This window comes from Scyliorhinus canicula, chromosome 18 (assembly GCF_902713615.1).
Source record: "Scyliorhinus canicula chromosome 18, sScyCan1.1, whole genome shotgun sequence".
NCBI lineage: Eukaryota > Metazoa > Chordata > Chondrichthyes > Carcharhiniformes > Scyliorhinidae > Scyliorhinus > Scyliorhinus canicula.
Window position 1 is genome coordinate 77,842,469 of NC_052163.1, and position 15,811 is coordinate 77,858,279.

Consider the following 15,811-nt stretch of genomic DNA (forward strand, 5'->3'; position numbering starts at 1 on the left):
GCATTAAAAAATTTATTGGATAAGCATATGGATGATAAGGGCATAGTGTAGGTTAGATGGCCTTTAGATTTTTTCCATGTCGGTGCAACATCGAGGGCCGAAGGGCCTGTACTGCGCTGTATCATTCTATGTTCTATGGTCAGACTCTACTCCTAACAACGGAACATATATCAAACGGACTCCTTTGCGAAACCTCTCGAGGAATCCCAGATATTCCTCTACCACCTTTTCCCTCCCTCTGCCCGTGAAGTTTCCTTACAGTCAGGCTTGAAACCAATTTCAAAAGGTAAATTCAGCTGTTGACTATGCGCGGAAGGATGTTGTGTTAAATACTGTGCCTGTCACTTGCGCAAGGACAGCAGGCTGACGAGCTTAATATCTGAATGTTGCGATACCTATCTGCAGAAAAAATCTAGTTACATAAATGTTAGAGATAAACAAAGCAACTCTGCCACAGAATAACACCCTCATCACTCCAGGGCAAATATCTCACTGGGGTGAAGAGAAACAAACAGCCATTAGTTTTTGCACAGCGAACATCACTGAACTTCTCCAGTTCAGGGAACAACAAGAGTCAGTTCAACAGGAAAATTATATTTACTAACTGGTACACAATGTCGACAAGAGTTCGCAGCAGTTCAGGTCTCTTTCTTACATGCAAGTTGGTAGATAGATCAAGTCTGTCTAAATTTACTGCAGGTGCAAAGAATACAGAAAATAAAAGAAAGTTCTCAACAAAGAGATGTCCAAAAGCTTCCTCCATCGCCTTATTTTGTCCAGCTGACTTTGGGAATGTCATAATGTTCTGTCAGGGTATCCAGGTGTCGGTTAAACTCCTGCAGGAAAAGCAAAGAAAAGTTACAAGGGAGTATTTTGGGCAACAGGCTGTCTGCCCAACGGGACCAACCTCAAAATCTGGCTGTGCTTGGGTGGAGATTCAGGTCAGTGATGATGGGTTACATTTGGAATATCCCGAGCTTTCCTCAGAAGGGCATCTCTGAAGTTACCGTGTGCCAGACCTTTGTCCAGAGCCCACATTATTCGTGGACTGAGCCAGGCTCACAGTTCAGCATCTTGTGCACCAGCCCATGACTGGGAACGGAACAGAGGTTGGCCGTACTTGGAGCATGGGGAACCTTTGGAACAATCAGATAGAGCAGACTCTCATCTTGATTGGTTCATCCAAACCCACAGCTAAAGAGGTTGAAGATTACTGTATTAACCTACAACAGGACACACTTCTCTTCATTCAAAACAACACATTATCTCCTCATTCAATGATGGGCAGGCCCATTTCTGTCAGAAACTCTGGGACACTACAGATTTCCACAGCCCCCCTGTTTTGAGTGACAGCACTATTTCCGTTCGCAATAGCAGCTCAACACAAACTGTAGTGCAGGCACGGTGTTAAATATGCACACTGCACAAATGACATATAGTTAATGTTATTCAAGTTGACTTTCAGCAGTTGCTTGCTCACAGCGACAAAAGTGGAAAGCAAAAGCTCTAAACAATTCGTCCGCAGAACCAAACGGTTCAAAGCTAACATCGACAGAGGTTTCATTTTGGGAATGACGGAAGCGACATTTTGGCGGGAACATTGAGTGCTCTTTAAAAATAAAAAGTCGGGGATCACGTGATGTGATCACGGGAGTGGTTGCGTTTTGCCGTGTTCCAACTTTGCTCATCTTTTAATCAGTCTTTTTATCCTTCAGCACATTTCTTTTGCTTTTTCCAATTAAGGGGCAATTTAGCGTGGCCAATCCACCTACCCTGCAAATCTTTGGATTGTGGGGGTGAGACCCCACAGACAGGGGTAGAATGTGAAAACTCCACACAGCCAGTGATCCGGGGCCGGGATCGAATCCGGGTCATCCGCTCCATGTTGATAGTTCTTGTTCTTTCTCCTGACTCTTTGTTTTTCAGAGACACCCCAGAGGCAATGTTTCCTATTTGTCCCCTCTTAGCACTGGCTTTCTCCTGCAAGGTGACGAGCCTCGGTGTTATGGACATTTAGGTGTGGGCCTGTGTGATATGGGTCTTATGGTAGCCCTATGCCTCTCTTGCAGAGTGGTCTTGGTTATCGCGGTGAGTTTCTTGGTGCTGGAGGGGGGAGGAGTTGGGCTGGCCCTCCCTCTGAGGGGTTCCCCCCCTTTTGGGGGTCACCATGACGACCGACTCTCTGTGGAATAGGGTTAATTTTTCTGACTGGGACCTGACTATCCTCCTTGATGTTGGGGTACATGGTATCCTGTTTCTCCATTTGGGCTGTTTAGTTTCTGGTGATATCATTTCTTTGATCTGGTATTCGATGAAGGGAGTTTGGTAGTTCGGGTCTTTGCTCCCAGTTCCTTGTAATTGCTTTTCTCTTAGTCTTCTTGGGGAGACCCTAAGTTGAAGTTTGAGGCCCGAGATTTCTTTGGGATTGTGGTGTCTGGTCCTCTCCTTGTAGTCTTGTAGTTAGAGATGGCTGTCTGCTCTGTCCTGGAAGGAACTTTGATTGCTTTGTGGGTATCAGTGTAACTTCCCCTTAGCTCTGGGGCTCTCAGGATGTTTTTCTTCCCGAAGCTGTGGATATAAGTCTGTACTATTTCTGGTAGCCTGTTTTGATACAGACGGGTCTTGTATCAGTGGAAGGAACATATTGGTGATATTGTCCCCAACTCATCCAGTCTTATTTGTTCCTATGCTTGTACTGACTGCTGTTTTGTGCTGTGCCTGTTATACATTGATAACTATAGGTTTTCTTTTCCCTTTTGTTTGTTTTGATGCGATGTATAAAAATCGAAAATCGCAATAAAAATACGTTAAAAAAATATAAAGTCTCGCAGCCTTTCTCCAAGCTGGCATTTTACCACTCGCTCAAACTAATTTGAACCATCACATCCGAGCCCTCTTAACATCAGCATCGTGAGCGGAGGCTTTTCTTTTTCTTTCACTCAAACAAAATTTGCTGTGTTAAAATTCTGTAACACCCTCCTGAGCAGCATAGGGGGCATTTCTCCTCCACACAGCCTGCAGCAGCCCCAATGGCCAATCAACACCTTATGTGGGGCCATTAGGAAAGGGCAATAGATGTATGCCTTGCCAGCAACTCCCAATTTTCAAGAATGATTTTTTTTAAACTAGCCAATTCAAAAAAGACCCAGGTGCCTTTTGGTTTTCATTTAAAAAAAATTTAGAGTACCCAATTCTTTTTTTTCTATTTAAGAGGCAATTTAACATGGCCAATAAACCTAACCTGCACATCTTTTTGGGTTGTGAAGGTGAGGCCCACGCAGACAAGGGGAGAATATGCAACCTCCACACGGACAGTGACCCAGGGCTGGGATCGAACCGGGTCCTCAGCGCCTTGAGGCAGCAGTGTTTTAAAAAATATAAATTTAGAGTGCCCAATTCATTTTTTCCAATTTAGGGGCAATTTAGCGTGGCCAATCCACCTACCCAGCACATCTTTGGGTTGTGGGGGCGACACCCATGCGAACACAGGGAGAATGTGCAAACTCCACCTAGACAGTGACCTGGAGCTGAGATCGACCCTGGGACCTCGGTGCCGTGTGGCAGCTGTGCTAACTACTGTGCCACCGTGCTGCCCACCTTTTACTTTTCAAACTAGTTTCTCAGCAATTTTGCTCAGAGATTGAAAGGCTGAAATTCAGTGACCTCACCTCATCATCCTGGATACTGGAAGACTTACTCAAGCATGCTGTATAAACCAGCCCCTTCCATAGGTATCTCCCTAAATTAACAGGGCTAGTTTTGAATGCGAGGTGAATGTTTTGATGAAAAATAGAATTCCTACATTGGAGAAATGGTAATTCGGCCCAAGGAGTCTCCACCAACTCTCTGAAAGAGAACCCTACCTAGGCCTGCTCATCCGCCCCATCCCGTAGCCCCATCCAACCTGCACATCTTTGGAAACTAAGGGGCAATTTTCTTATGGCCAATCCACTTAACCTGCACGTCTTTGGACTTTTGAAAATATACCCAAAACATTAAACTCTCTTTTCATTCTCTGACAGACTCTGTATGTCTCATGTGTTTAATAAACAGTTGCTGCTTCTTTTACCCTCTCTCTTTGAAAAATTGCATGAGGAAACGGAGAGGGGTCGGTTGATGGTCGAAAGCCTGGAAGGAGGTCATTTCCTGCCCTTCTTCACATTCATTGTTTAGTTTCTTATGGCCGACTGGAGGTTGCAGCCCATTGTTTAATTTAGCTCTGTGTGCAAGTCGCTGACTGGATAATGTGGAAGAGATCAGAGAGGTGTACTATCACAATCACACCACAACGTGGGGCTGTCACGACCAACTGAACAAAGACTTGGCTGTTGCTATTTCCAGCCATTGGGGAGCACACTGCCACGCAAGGTTAGAAATCAGGCACTGCAACAAATTGCACAGAAATCCAGCAGCAATATCTGGTAAGATTACAAAAGGCCTACAGCACAGAAACAGGCCATTCAGCCCTACTACATTATGATCTACACAAGACTCCACCCACACTGCTTCATCTAATCCTATAAACATGTCTTCCTATTCCTTTCTCCCTCGTGTTTAACCAGCTTCCCCTCAGACCCATTTATGCTGTTCACCTCAATTATTTTTGTGATAGCACCTTTGCACCGTTCTTGGCGTAAAGATTTTTTCTTGAATTCCCTGTTGCGTTTATTCGTGACTATCACACATGTGTGGCCTGTAGCTTTAGACTCCCACACAATAGAACATAACAGCGCAGTATGGGCCCTTCGGCCCTCGATGTTGTGCCGACCCGTGAAACCATCTGAAGCCTATCTGACCTACACTATTCCATTTTCATCCATATGTCTATCCAGTGACCACTTAAATGCCCTTAAAGTTGGCGAGTCTACTACTGTTGCAGGCAGGGCGTTCCACACCCCTACTACTCTCTGAGTAAAGAAACTGCCTCTGATATCTGTCCTATATCTGCTACCCCTCAATTTAAAGCTATGTCCCCTCGTGTTGGTCATCACCATCTGAGGAAAGAGACTCTCACTGTCCACCCTATCTAACCCTCTGACTATCTTATATGTCTCTATTAAGTTACCTCTCAGCCTTCTCCTCTCTAACGAAAACAACCTCAAGTCCCTGAGCCTTTCCTCGTAAGACCTTCCCTCCATACCAGGCAACATCCTAGTAAATCTCCTCTGAACCCTTTCCAGGGCTTCCACATCCTTCCTATAATGTGGTGACCAGAACTGCACAAGTGGAAACATTTCTGTTTACCCAATCAAACACAAGTGCAACGCAGCGAACCATTTGGCCCCTCAAGTCTGTCATTGACCAAGATTACTGCTGATCGACACCCATTTTCCCATCACTTTTCCCACATCTCTCGCTTCACTTTGTGCTCAACAGTCTGATGATCTCAGTCGTCAATGTCCTCATTAACTGAACATCCACTTCTCTCTCAGGGAGAGAAATGCAAAGTCTCACCACTCACCGAGTGAAGACAATTCTCAACCCAGTCCTAAATGGTCAATTTATGAACTTGGGACTATGACCCCTAATTCTACTTTCCAAGCCAGAAGAAACAGCCTCGCAGTATCAGCCCCGCCAAGCTTAAGAATTTCCTATGGTCCAATCAAATGAACATTCGTTATTTTAATCTTCAGACAGCAGAGGGCTTTTCGAATCAATTATTCCAGGGGTGGGCAAACTTTTCCGTGCAAGGGCCACATTCAGAAATTCACAATTTTAAAGGGCCGCACAGTATATTAAGTAAAATAATTACTTCACCCGGTTATGATTCTGGGCGCCTCATATAGAACATAGAACAGTACAGCACAGAACAGGCCCTTTGGCCCTCGAAGTTGTGCCGAGCAATGATCACCCTACTCAAGTCAATGTATCCACCCTATACCAGTAAGTAACCCAACAGCACCCCCCCCCCCACCCCCATTAACCTTAAAAAAAAATTTTTTTTTTAAATGTCTTGGTGGGCCGCATAAAGACCTTTGGCGGGCCGCATGCGGCCCGCGGGCCATAGTTTGCCCACCCCTGAATTATTCCATACTTGAATGTCTCTAAAAGCAAGTCTTCCTTAGGTAAAACCAACCAAAACTGTACACAGTAATACAGCTGTCGCCTATATATCTGCAGCAAGATTTTCGTACTCTTGTATTTTTCATAATATCTCTAATGTAATGAAATGTTGCAAGGTACTTCTTAAGAGAGATATAAAGCAAAATCTGGCACTAAACCAGTTTTCCAGAAGGAGTTAGATATAGCTCTTGGGGCTAAAGGGATCAAAGGATACGGGAGAAAAGTGGGAACAGGCTACTGAGTTGGATGATCAGCCATGATCGTAATGAATGGCAGAGCAGGCTTGAATGGTTCAGTGGCCTCCTCCTGCTCCTATTTTCAATGTTTCTATAAGAAAATGTTAGGGATGATGACCAAAAGCTTGGTCAAAAGGGTAGATTTTAAAGAGCGTATTAAAGGAGGAAAGAGAGTTTTAAGGAAACAGTTTGGGAGCTTAAAGCCCTGGCAACTGAAGGCAAGGCCACTAACGATGCAGCAATTGAAACCATGAATGCTCAAGAGATCAGAATTGGAGGGGTGCAGATATGCACAAGAGTGCCAGGCTGGAGGAAGTTACAAATAAAAGGGAGCGAGTCCATGAAGGATTTGAAAACAACAATGAGAATTTTAAAATTCCATTATCCTTCCTACCACTGACGCTGAACTAATTAGTCTAGAGTTCCTTGTTCTGTCTCCCTTCGGAAATATAAAAAATCTGTTCAGTGAGTCCTCTGGAATTATTTCCTTTTCTAATCAGTTTTCTTATATTTGGAACAATATCTCTGCAACTGCCTCCTGAGCTCCTTTTAATATGTATGGATGTAATCTATCCGAACCAGGGTTTGTATTCCTTTTTAAAATTTGATCAATTTATCATCCTTCTCCCTCCTTTCTATCTTAGAAGTCTTTGTCTTCTTTGATCTCTTCTTCTAATGCCAGGCCCACCATTGGTAAACACTAAGGCAAAGTAATCACTCAGAATTTCTGCCATGTTACTGTCATTTCTATTTAAAAAAAATAAATTTAGAGTACCCAATTATTTTTTTTCCAATTAAGGGGCAATTTAGCGTGGCCAATCCACCTAACCTGCACATCTTTGGTTTGTGGGGGTGAAACCCATGCAGACACAGGGAGAATGTGCAAACTCCACACGGACAGTGGCCAAGGGCCGGGATTCGAACCCGGGTCCTCAGCATCGTAGACAGAAATGCTAACCACTGTGCCACATACTGTAATTTCTCAGAGATTGAAAGTCGCTATCGTCCCAGAGGATCATATGCTCCTCTCCCCTTTTTGGAAAGAGCTTACTGGTGGTGATTTAACACCTCAGGCAAGGGGCAAGGTTGAGAAGATGGGGCCTTCAACAATAACCTCAGCCAGTACAGGAATTGAACCTACGCTGTTGGCATTGCCCCGCAACATGAACCAGCTGTCCAGTCAACTGAGCTCAACCAGCCCCTGAACTTAAACAGGGTGAAACGTTGACAGCGGTGGAATTCAAAGACAGACCTCCATAGAGACTGGAAGTTGAACCCAGTGCCTTAGAACTTGGCCACAGTATAACACTCAGAGGTTACCACATATATCACTCCTGGCTTTTCATTAGTTAATACGTCTGTGGAATTTTTTTTCTATTTTCTTTTTGTACACCTTTACTGATTTTTATAAATCCTCCATGCTTTCATAATTATTATTTCTATTCTAATTTCTTCATTTTTTGTCATTCTTTTCTTTATTGTCTAGAGTTAGTGTAGTTCACTTCCTTTAATTTCAGTTCTGAACTTGCCTCTTTATTCACTCCTGGTCTGTCTAACCTGTTCTTTTTAAGTGGAATTTGTTTTCTCCTGGGCACTATTGATCATCTTTTTAATATCTACGGCTGCTGTTCTCCATGTTGATTTATTTTCCAGTTTGTTCTTCCCTCAGTTAGCCTTTTCCAATGTATTACTTAGGTCTTTGCTCGACCGAACAATTGTTACAGCATAGGAGGGGATTCGGTCTGTTACTATTATTTTAACCCTTTTAACACTGTGATTACTATTATCAAGATGTTCCCCTGTCCTTAATTCTCTTAATTAGACATAGAAGACATAGAACAGTACAGCACAGAACAGGCCCTCTGGCCCTCGATGTTGTGCCGAGCAATGATCACCCTACCTAAACCCACGTAACCCGTATACCCGTAACCCAACAATCCCCCCATTAACCTTACACTACGGGCAATTTAGCATGGCCAATCTGCTTAATTTCCCATTACTAAATTCAGAATTGTTGGAGATTATCAAAATCTGTTTTGTCTCTTTCTAAGATTTCTGAAATATATTCAAGTTAAACTGAATTTCAGAATTTTAAATATCATTAAGGTATTTGCATTTAAACCAAAGAAGATTAACACCTTACCTCAACACTCTGTTTGTGAGTTTTTGATGCCTTCTTCAGAATTCTTTCAATTTGCTGCAAGAAATTAAAAAGCAGGATGAATGTGTGTTTCTACAAAGTTAAGTGGAGGAGACAGAAGCTGCAGCTCTGAGCATTGAGAAAGAACCAGAACAAGACACAGGGGAGGTTGGCGAGAACACACACAAACAACCGTAAATGGCAGGCGCGGTATCAACATTTCTCACATCATCATTCTGTCACTATTTCTTGTTCTCCACTTAAGCAATTTGCATCTGAGCACATGCACAAGGTAGAGAGGGAGAACAACATTGACCCTTTCCCTTGTTCTGTTTCTTTTTAAATGTCTTTCATCCACAATTTCTTCCCATTCTAACCGATGGTGCACACCTAAAATATTAATTAATCTGTCCTCTCTAGATGTTGCCTGATCTATTGAGTATATGCAGTATTTTCTGGATTTGTTTAACATTTCCAGGACCTGCAGAACTCTGTGAATCTTTGGAGCCCTAAGCTGCTCAGGACCTTGGTGACTGATCATGCTCCAAGACCTCGGGTGTCTCATATGTTCAGTTCAAAAAAAGTACACGAGTGTGTTCCTTTAGTAGGGACTAGTTGTGTCTTATCTAACGGACCGTTTACCTCAAGAGATTAGACACATTCTCGATACAAAGATTGTTAAAACCCCAGGAATTACATTCCCTTTCACATTCCACCTGTGAAGTGTTTAAAACAGTATCCTGGGCACCCCACTCTCCAATACAAATACTTCAAAGCATAACAACCAGTAGATCACTCATTTTGTCAGGGCAAGGAACAAAGTGGAAGTGGACAAGGCAGTCATGGGGTAGATTCCATGGACACATATGGCAGAATTTTACCCAACGTCTTCCCTCCACCGTCGTGTTGCATTTTCGGGTCTACAGTTTTAAGCTCTGATGTAGGGTCACTACAGTCGAAACATTAACTCTTTACAAACACACTTTAGATTTCCAGAAATCTCTGGATTTCCTTTTACTCGCAGATGTAACAGCTCACCCGCTTCTCTTGCATTTTATCAAATGCCTTCTGTGCTAGAGTTCTTTTGTCCACCGGCACTCTCTTGTGCTCTCCGGCCTCCTCCATCACAGTATGCTGCTGCTGATTCGAGATGATCTGCTCCAGCATTTTCTTGCTTTCCTTAGTCTTCTTTTTCTTCCTTTTGTAGAAAAACACAAAGGATCCAAGTTTTAGCATTTGTCTCTGAAAAGCTGAGTTTGTGTGGGAAACGAGGTACACACATCAGTGGAGACCGGGAATATCGTGAGGGGAGATGGGCAGAGAAGGATGAAGAGAGAGTGAAAAAAAGGGGCTTCACCATTCAGGCTAGGTTGCAGAGATGGACACAGATATTTATTTTTTTGGTCAGCACACAAATGCTATTTATTGTTGCATTTATGTAAAATACTGAACTAAAGGAATATACTTCCTTAGTAAGTGGTCCAAAAATTTTATATGAAATCAGAGCACCTAAATTCATTCAATAGTCACGTGAAAATCTTTTTTAAAATTTAGAGTATTAAATTATTTTTTTCCAATTAAGGGGCAATTTAGCATGGCCAATCCACCTACCCTGGTGTGCAGGTTAGATAGGGTTACGGGGATGGGGTGGGTGGGCGGGCCTCGGGAGGGTTCTCTTTCAGAGGGTCGGTGCAGACTCCATGGGCCGAATGGCCTCCTTCTGCAATGTAATAATTCTGTGATTCTATGTACTCATGGTTCTGTCACTGCCCCAGCAGTTTTCCTACAGACACAGTGATCCTGAAGGTGTATTTTGGGATGACTCAAAAGAATTTTGGAATAATTGTAATGCTGAATTTGTCTGTCTCACTTCCAGCAATTCAATATTTAGACATGTTGTTCAGTTCAAAAAAAGTACACGAGTGTGTTCCTTTACTAGTCGTGTCTTATCTAACGGACCGTTTACCTCAGAGATTAGACACATGCTCGATACGAAGATTATTAAAACCCCAGGAATTACATTCCCTTTCACATTCCACCTGTGAAGTGTTTAAAACAGTATCCTGGGCATCCCACTGTCCAATAAAATTCTCCAAAGCATAATAACCAGTAGATCACTCATTTTGTCAGGGCAAGGAACAAAGTGGAAGTGGACAAGGCAGTCATGGGGTAGATCCCATGGACACATTTGGCAGAATTTTACCCAACGTCTTCCCTCCGCCGTCGTGTTGCATTTTCGGGTCTACAGTTTAAGCTCTGATGTAGGGTCCCTACACCCAAAACATTAACTCTTTACAAACACACTTTAGATTTCCAGAAATCTCTGGATTTCCTTTTACTCGCAGATGTAACAGCTCACCCGCTTCTCTTGCATTTTATCAAATGCCTTCTGTGCTAGAGTTCTTTTGTCCACCGGCACTCTCTTGTGCTCTCCGGCCTCCTCCATCACAGTATGCTGCCAGATAGAACCTCAAATCTGTGAAATCTCAGTAATAATTATATACTTACACAACCCAGAGAAATGAGGGGACAACACATAACGGGCCAGATTTTGTTGTCAAAATAATGTCAGGGTTGAGTCCCGACCGTTGTTACTTAGGCACAAGATCAGGCATGAGATAGATATGCAGTTAAACCTAACTACCCAACAGTGGGCAGCATGGTAGCATAGTGGTTGGCACTGTGGCTTCACAGCACCAGGGTCCCAGGTTCGATTCCCTGCTGGGTCACTGTCTGTGCGGAGTTTGCACGTTCTCCCCGTGTCTGCGTGGGTTTCCTTCTGGGTGCTCCAGTTTCCTCCCACAGTCCAAAGACGTGCAGGTTAGGTGGATTGGGCATGCTAAATTGCCCTTAGTGTCCAAAAAAGGTTAGGAGGGGATATTGGGTTAGGGGGATAGGGTGGAAATGAGGGCTTAAGTGGGTCGGTGCAGATTCGATGGGCCGAATGGCCTACTTCTGCACTGTATGTTCTATGTTCTATCAAAAAGTTGTCCCACATTGGTTAGCTTTGCAAAAATGGTATCTTCAAAAGAGCATACTTAAAAAAATATTTCTCCTCTGTTCCTTTTATTCCCTCTTTCTGTCAATCTAATCTTTCACTCTATCTTTATTTCTCTATACCTCATCTAGTGTTGGTTTCAGCCGCTCGGGTTCATCTTCCCCTCAGTCCGTGCAGTTAGTTTCATCCTGCAATCTGACTGAAGGAGATATACTGCGACTTGTCCTGTTCACTCAGGTGCCTAAATGTGCCTTCCTGCTCCATGAACAGATAATATTTTCGGCAACCTGTCTTGCAAACAAATACAAATTCTAGATGCACAAAGGCAGCTCTACTAACCAAATCATTGGAGGACCTGCCACAGAAGAATCCAGCCATTACTCTTAAATAGTCAAACAAATGGCTCCACCCGCTTGGCACATGGCCTTGTGTGCCAAAGGCCTATGGGTTATGTTGGGCATTGCAGTACAAAACTGCCTGTGCATGAAGAGCAATGAATGAACATCAGCACAACAGACAACAGCCTCATGAACGGACTGGTCTCGCTGAGGTTGAAACTGAATTCTTCATTCCACATTCTGATGAAAGCTGACCTAACTTTTTTCCTCTCTTCACAGTTGCTACATGTAAAAACATAATCAGGTGTTATTCTCATCTGAGTCAGGAGATTCTGATTTAAATGGAACAAGGAGTCAATGTCAGTTTGGATAAAAGAAACGGCTTAAAGACAGGAAATGGCGAGTGCTGGGAAATGGGTGTTTCTCAGGCTGGAGAATGGTAGACAGCAGTGTCCCCTAGGAATCAATAATAATAATCGCTTACTGTCACAAGTAGGCTTCAATGAAGTTACTGTGAAAAGTCCCTAGTTGCCACATTCCGGCGCCTGTTCGGGGAGGCCGGTACGGAAATTGAACCCGCGCTGCTGGTCTTGTTCGGCATTACAAACCAGCTGTTTAGCCCACTGTGCTAAACCAGCCCCAATCAGTGATAGGATCACAGCTATTCCTGAAATATATAAATGACTTGGATCTTGGAAGACAGCGTAAAATTTCACAATTTGCTGATGATACCTAAATTGGAGGCGTGGCAAACAGTGAGGATAATCTGAATTAACTGCATCAGGACATGGATGTGGCAGAATGGGCCGGCGAGTGACAGATAGAATTTAAGTGTGATGTGATACATTTTGGCTGAAGGGATGCGGAGAAGCAACAACAACTGATGGCACAGAACTAAAGAGTGTGCAGGAATAGAGGAACCGGGGTACATGTGCATCAAGCATCATCAAAAGGAGACAGGCCAGGATGGGGGATATGTTTATAGAGGGGAGCTTTCCGAGTATGGAGGAGAAATTTGGGTTGGCGAGGGGAAACAAATTCAGGTATCTGCAGGTGTAGGACTTCCAATGTAAACAGGTGTCAACCTTCCCACTCCTACCGCTGAGGGGGATTCAGGACAGGGTAGTTTCCAGAGGGTAGGTCGGAGAAGGGAGCGTCTCCGACATTTACAAGGAACTTGTAGGGTCAGAGGAGACGCAGACCGAGGAGCTGAGGCGCAAGTGGGAGGAGGAGCTGGGAGGAGAGATAGAGGATGGTCTGCGGGCAGATGCATTGAATAGAGTCAACGCGTCCGCAACATGTGCCAGGCTCAGCCTGATACAATTCAAGGTCGTTCATCGGGCTCACATAACAGTGGCCCGGATGAGCAGATTCGTTGGGGTGGAAAACAGGTGTGCAAAATGTGCGAGAGGACTAGCGAACCACGTCCACATGTTCTGGACATGTCCGAAGCTTAGCGGATTTTGGCAGGGGTTTGCAGATGTCATGTCCACGGTATTAAAAACAAAGGTGGCACTGAGTCCAGAGGTGGCGATTTTTGGGGTGTCGGAAGACCGGGGAATCCAGGAGATGAAAGAGGCAGACGTTCTGGCCTTTGCTTCCCTGGTAGCCCAGAGGGGTTAATAAAGGTGGGGCCTGTAAGGGAGATGTGTTTTGCACTATGTTTATAGTTTCATGCACAGTTTATTTTGTTGTTGTTACAATACCAAAAATACCTCAATAAAATGATTATTAAAAAAAAGGAGACAGGACACATTGAGAGAATGGTTAGCAAAGCAGGTAAGATTTGGGCTTCATAAACAGAGACATTTGAGTACAAAAACAAGGGAGTTATGATGAACCTGTCTCAAGTTCTGGTCACCACACTTGATGAAGGTTGAGTGGGTCCTTAAGAGGTTGCAGAGGAGTTTTTTTTTAAAAAGAAAGATTCAAGGGAAGGGGGATTTCAGCTGCAATGTTGGAGAAGTTGCGGTTGTTCTCCTTTGAGCAAACAGAAGAATTGATAGAGGTATTACAAAATTCTGACAAGTTTGGATTAGGTAGTCAAGGGAAAAATTTCCATTAGCTGATGGTACAAGGACAAGTGAACAAAGGTTTAAGGTTTGGGCAAGAGGTGTGGGACAGATGCGAGGAGGGACTTTTCTTCTGCAGTGAGTGGTAGTGACCAGGAACACGTTCTGTGGGAGGGTGGGAGAAGCAGAAACAATCAATAATAGAACAGTACAGCACAGAACAGGCCCTTCGGCCCTCGATGTTGTGCCGAGCAATGATCACCCTACTTAAACCCACGTAACCCGTATACCCGTAACCCAACAATCCCCCCATTAACCTTACACTACGGGCAATTTAGCATAGCCAATCCACCTAACCCGCACATCTTTGGACTGTGGGAGGAAACCGGAGCACCCGGAGGAAACCCACGCACACACGGGGAGGACGTGCAGACTCCACACAGACAGTGACCCAGCCGGGAATCGAACCTGGGACCCTGGAGCTGTGAAGCATTGATGCTAACCACCATGCTACCGTAATGTCAAAACAAAATTGGATGGGTCCTTAAAAATAGATTTGAAGGGTAAGGAAGATAGAACAGGAGAATGAGACTGACTGAATTTCTCTGTAGAAAGTCATCATGGATTCAATGGGCCAAATGGCCACCTTCTGTGCCGTAATGGCTCAATGACCTCACTCAGAGCACCAAGGACAGAACTCAAGCTGACGCTCTGCGTGCAGTACGAAGGGAGCACAGCACTGTCCGAGTTGTTCTACTTTGAAATGGACAATAAACCGATTTACTATTTGATCAACAAGTCGCACAGAGGGGCTCTCTCACTCATTACCAATTCTCTGACAGAGCAGCGATCCCTGAATAATGACGCCCCGACAGCGCGGCACAGCTTTGGCCCGAACCACTGACAGGGAGGCGCTCCCACCGCACAGATGATCAGACCTGGCGGTGGTCCCTCCACACAGACCGCCCGACCATGCATGGCAGCTTTGGCCCCAATCCTCTGCCACTGCGGCACTCCCTCAGCAGTGACCCACCGACAGCACTACCTTGGCACTAACCGTCAAACAGAGTGGTGTTCCTCAGCAATGCCCGTCTAACAGGCCAGTGCAGAACTCCCTCAGTACTGACCCTCTGACACTGCAGAACTCCCCCATTACTGACCCTCTGACAGTGCAGACCTCCCCCATTACTGACCCTCTGGCAGTGCAGCACTCCCTCAATATTGACCCTCAGACAGTGCAGCACTCCCTCAATATTGACCCTCAGACAGTGCAGCGCTCCCTCAGTACTGACCCTCTGGCAGTGCAGCACTCCCTCAGTACTGACTCTCTGACAGTGCAACCTCCCTCAGTACTGACCCTCTGACAGTGCAGCGCTCCCTCATTACTGACCCTCTGGCAGTGCAGCACTCCCTCAGTACTGACCCTCTGACCGTGCAGCACTCCCTCATTACTGACCCTCTGACAGTGTAGTTCACAGATGTTGGATTCCCGGAATCATTCGGTTTACAGCACCCACGCGCCTCAATTGCACGCCCGAGATTCAAATTCTTACTTTTTAACCCCGATTTGCGCGACTCCTTTCAGTTTCAAAGCGCCTGTCTGCACAGACTCATATTCCGCCATCTTCCCGGAACCGGAAACAGCAGCCCCCTCCCAACAACAACTGACCGAAACCCCGCCCCACACAAGGCCTAACCACTGCCCCGCCCGCTCCCAACAACACCAGCACGTCACCGGAGCCCTGCCCCCTTCGATAACCTTAACGTCACCGGAGCCCCGCCCCTCACAACAACTGATCTCAGCCCCGCCCCCGTACAACAACTGACCACAGCCCCGCCCCCTGACATTAACTCACAACCCCGCCCCCTCACAACACCTGACCGCAGCCCCGCCCCTCACAACTGACCCCGGCCCCTCCCCCTCACAACAACTCCAAACCCTGACCACAGCCCGGCCCCCCGGAACGACAACACCTGACCAAAGCCCCGCCCTCTCACCACACCAACACCTGAATCACAGCCCC

The 15,811-nt window shown here is 45.2% G+C and overlaps 1 protein-coding gene across 1 annotated transcript; it reads right to left on the minus strand.

Annotated features, from left to right (window-relative positions):
• Positions 1–576: 576 nt before the first annotated feature.
• Positions 577–15,487, minus strand: fam32a (family with sequence similarity 32 member A). Its single transcript, XM_038777539.1, has 4 exons — positions 15,341–15,487; positions 9,478–9,637; positions 8,443–8,496; positions 577–836 (listed from the first exon to the last, which is right to left on the minus strand). The coding sequence occupies exons 1-4, from the start codon at positions 15,409–15,411 to the stop codon at positions 768–770; spliced, it is 354 nt and encodes a 117-aa protein (XP_038633467.1). The 5' UTR covers positions 15,412–15,487; the 3' UTR covers positions 577–767.
• Between the last annotated feature and the right edge of the window lie 324 nt (positions 15,488–15,811).

Bases quoted from the DNA above. Each gene is read 5' to 3' on its own strand.
- fam32a (XM_038777539.1), bottom strand. From the start codon at position 15,411: ATGGCGGAATATGAGTCTGTGCAGACAGGCGCTTTGAAACTGAAAGGA. The intron at 8,497-9,477 runs GTGAGCTGTTAC...AATTTCTTGCAG, and splicing joins ATAAAATGCAAGAGAAGCGG to CAAATTGAAAGAATTCTGAA. The intron at 837-8,442 runs GTAAGGTGTTAA...CTTTTCCTGCAG, and splicing joins CTCACAAACAGAGTGTTGAG to GAGTTTAACCGACACCTGGA.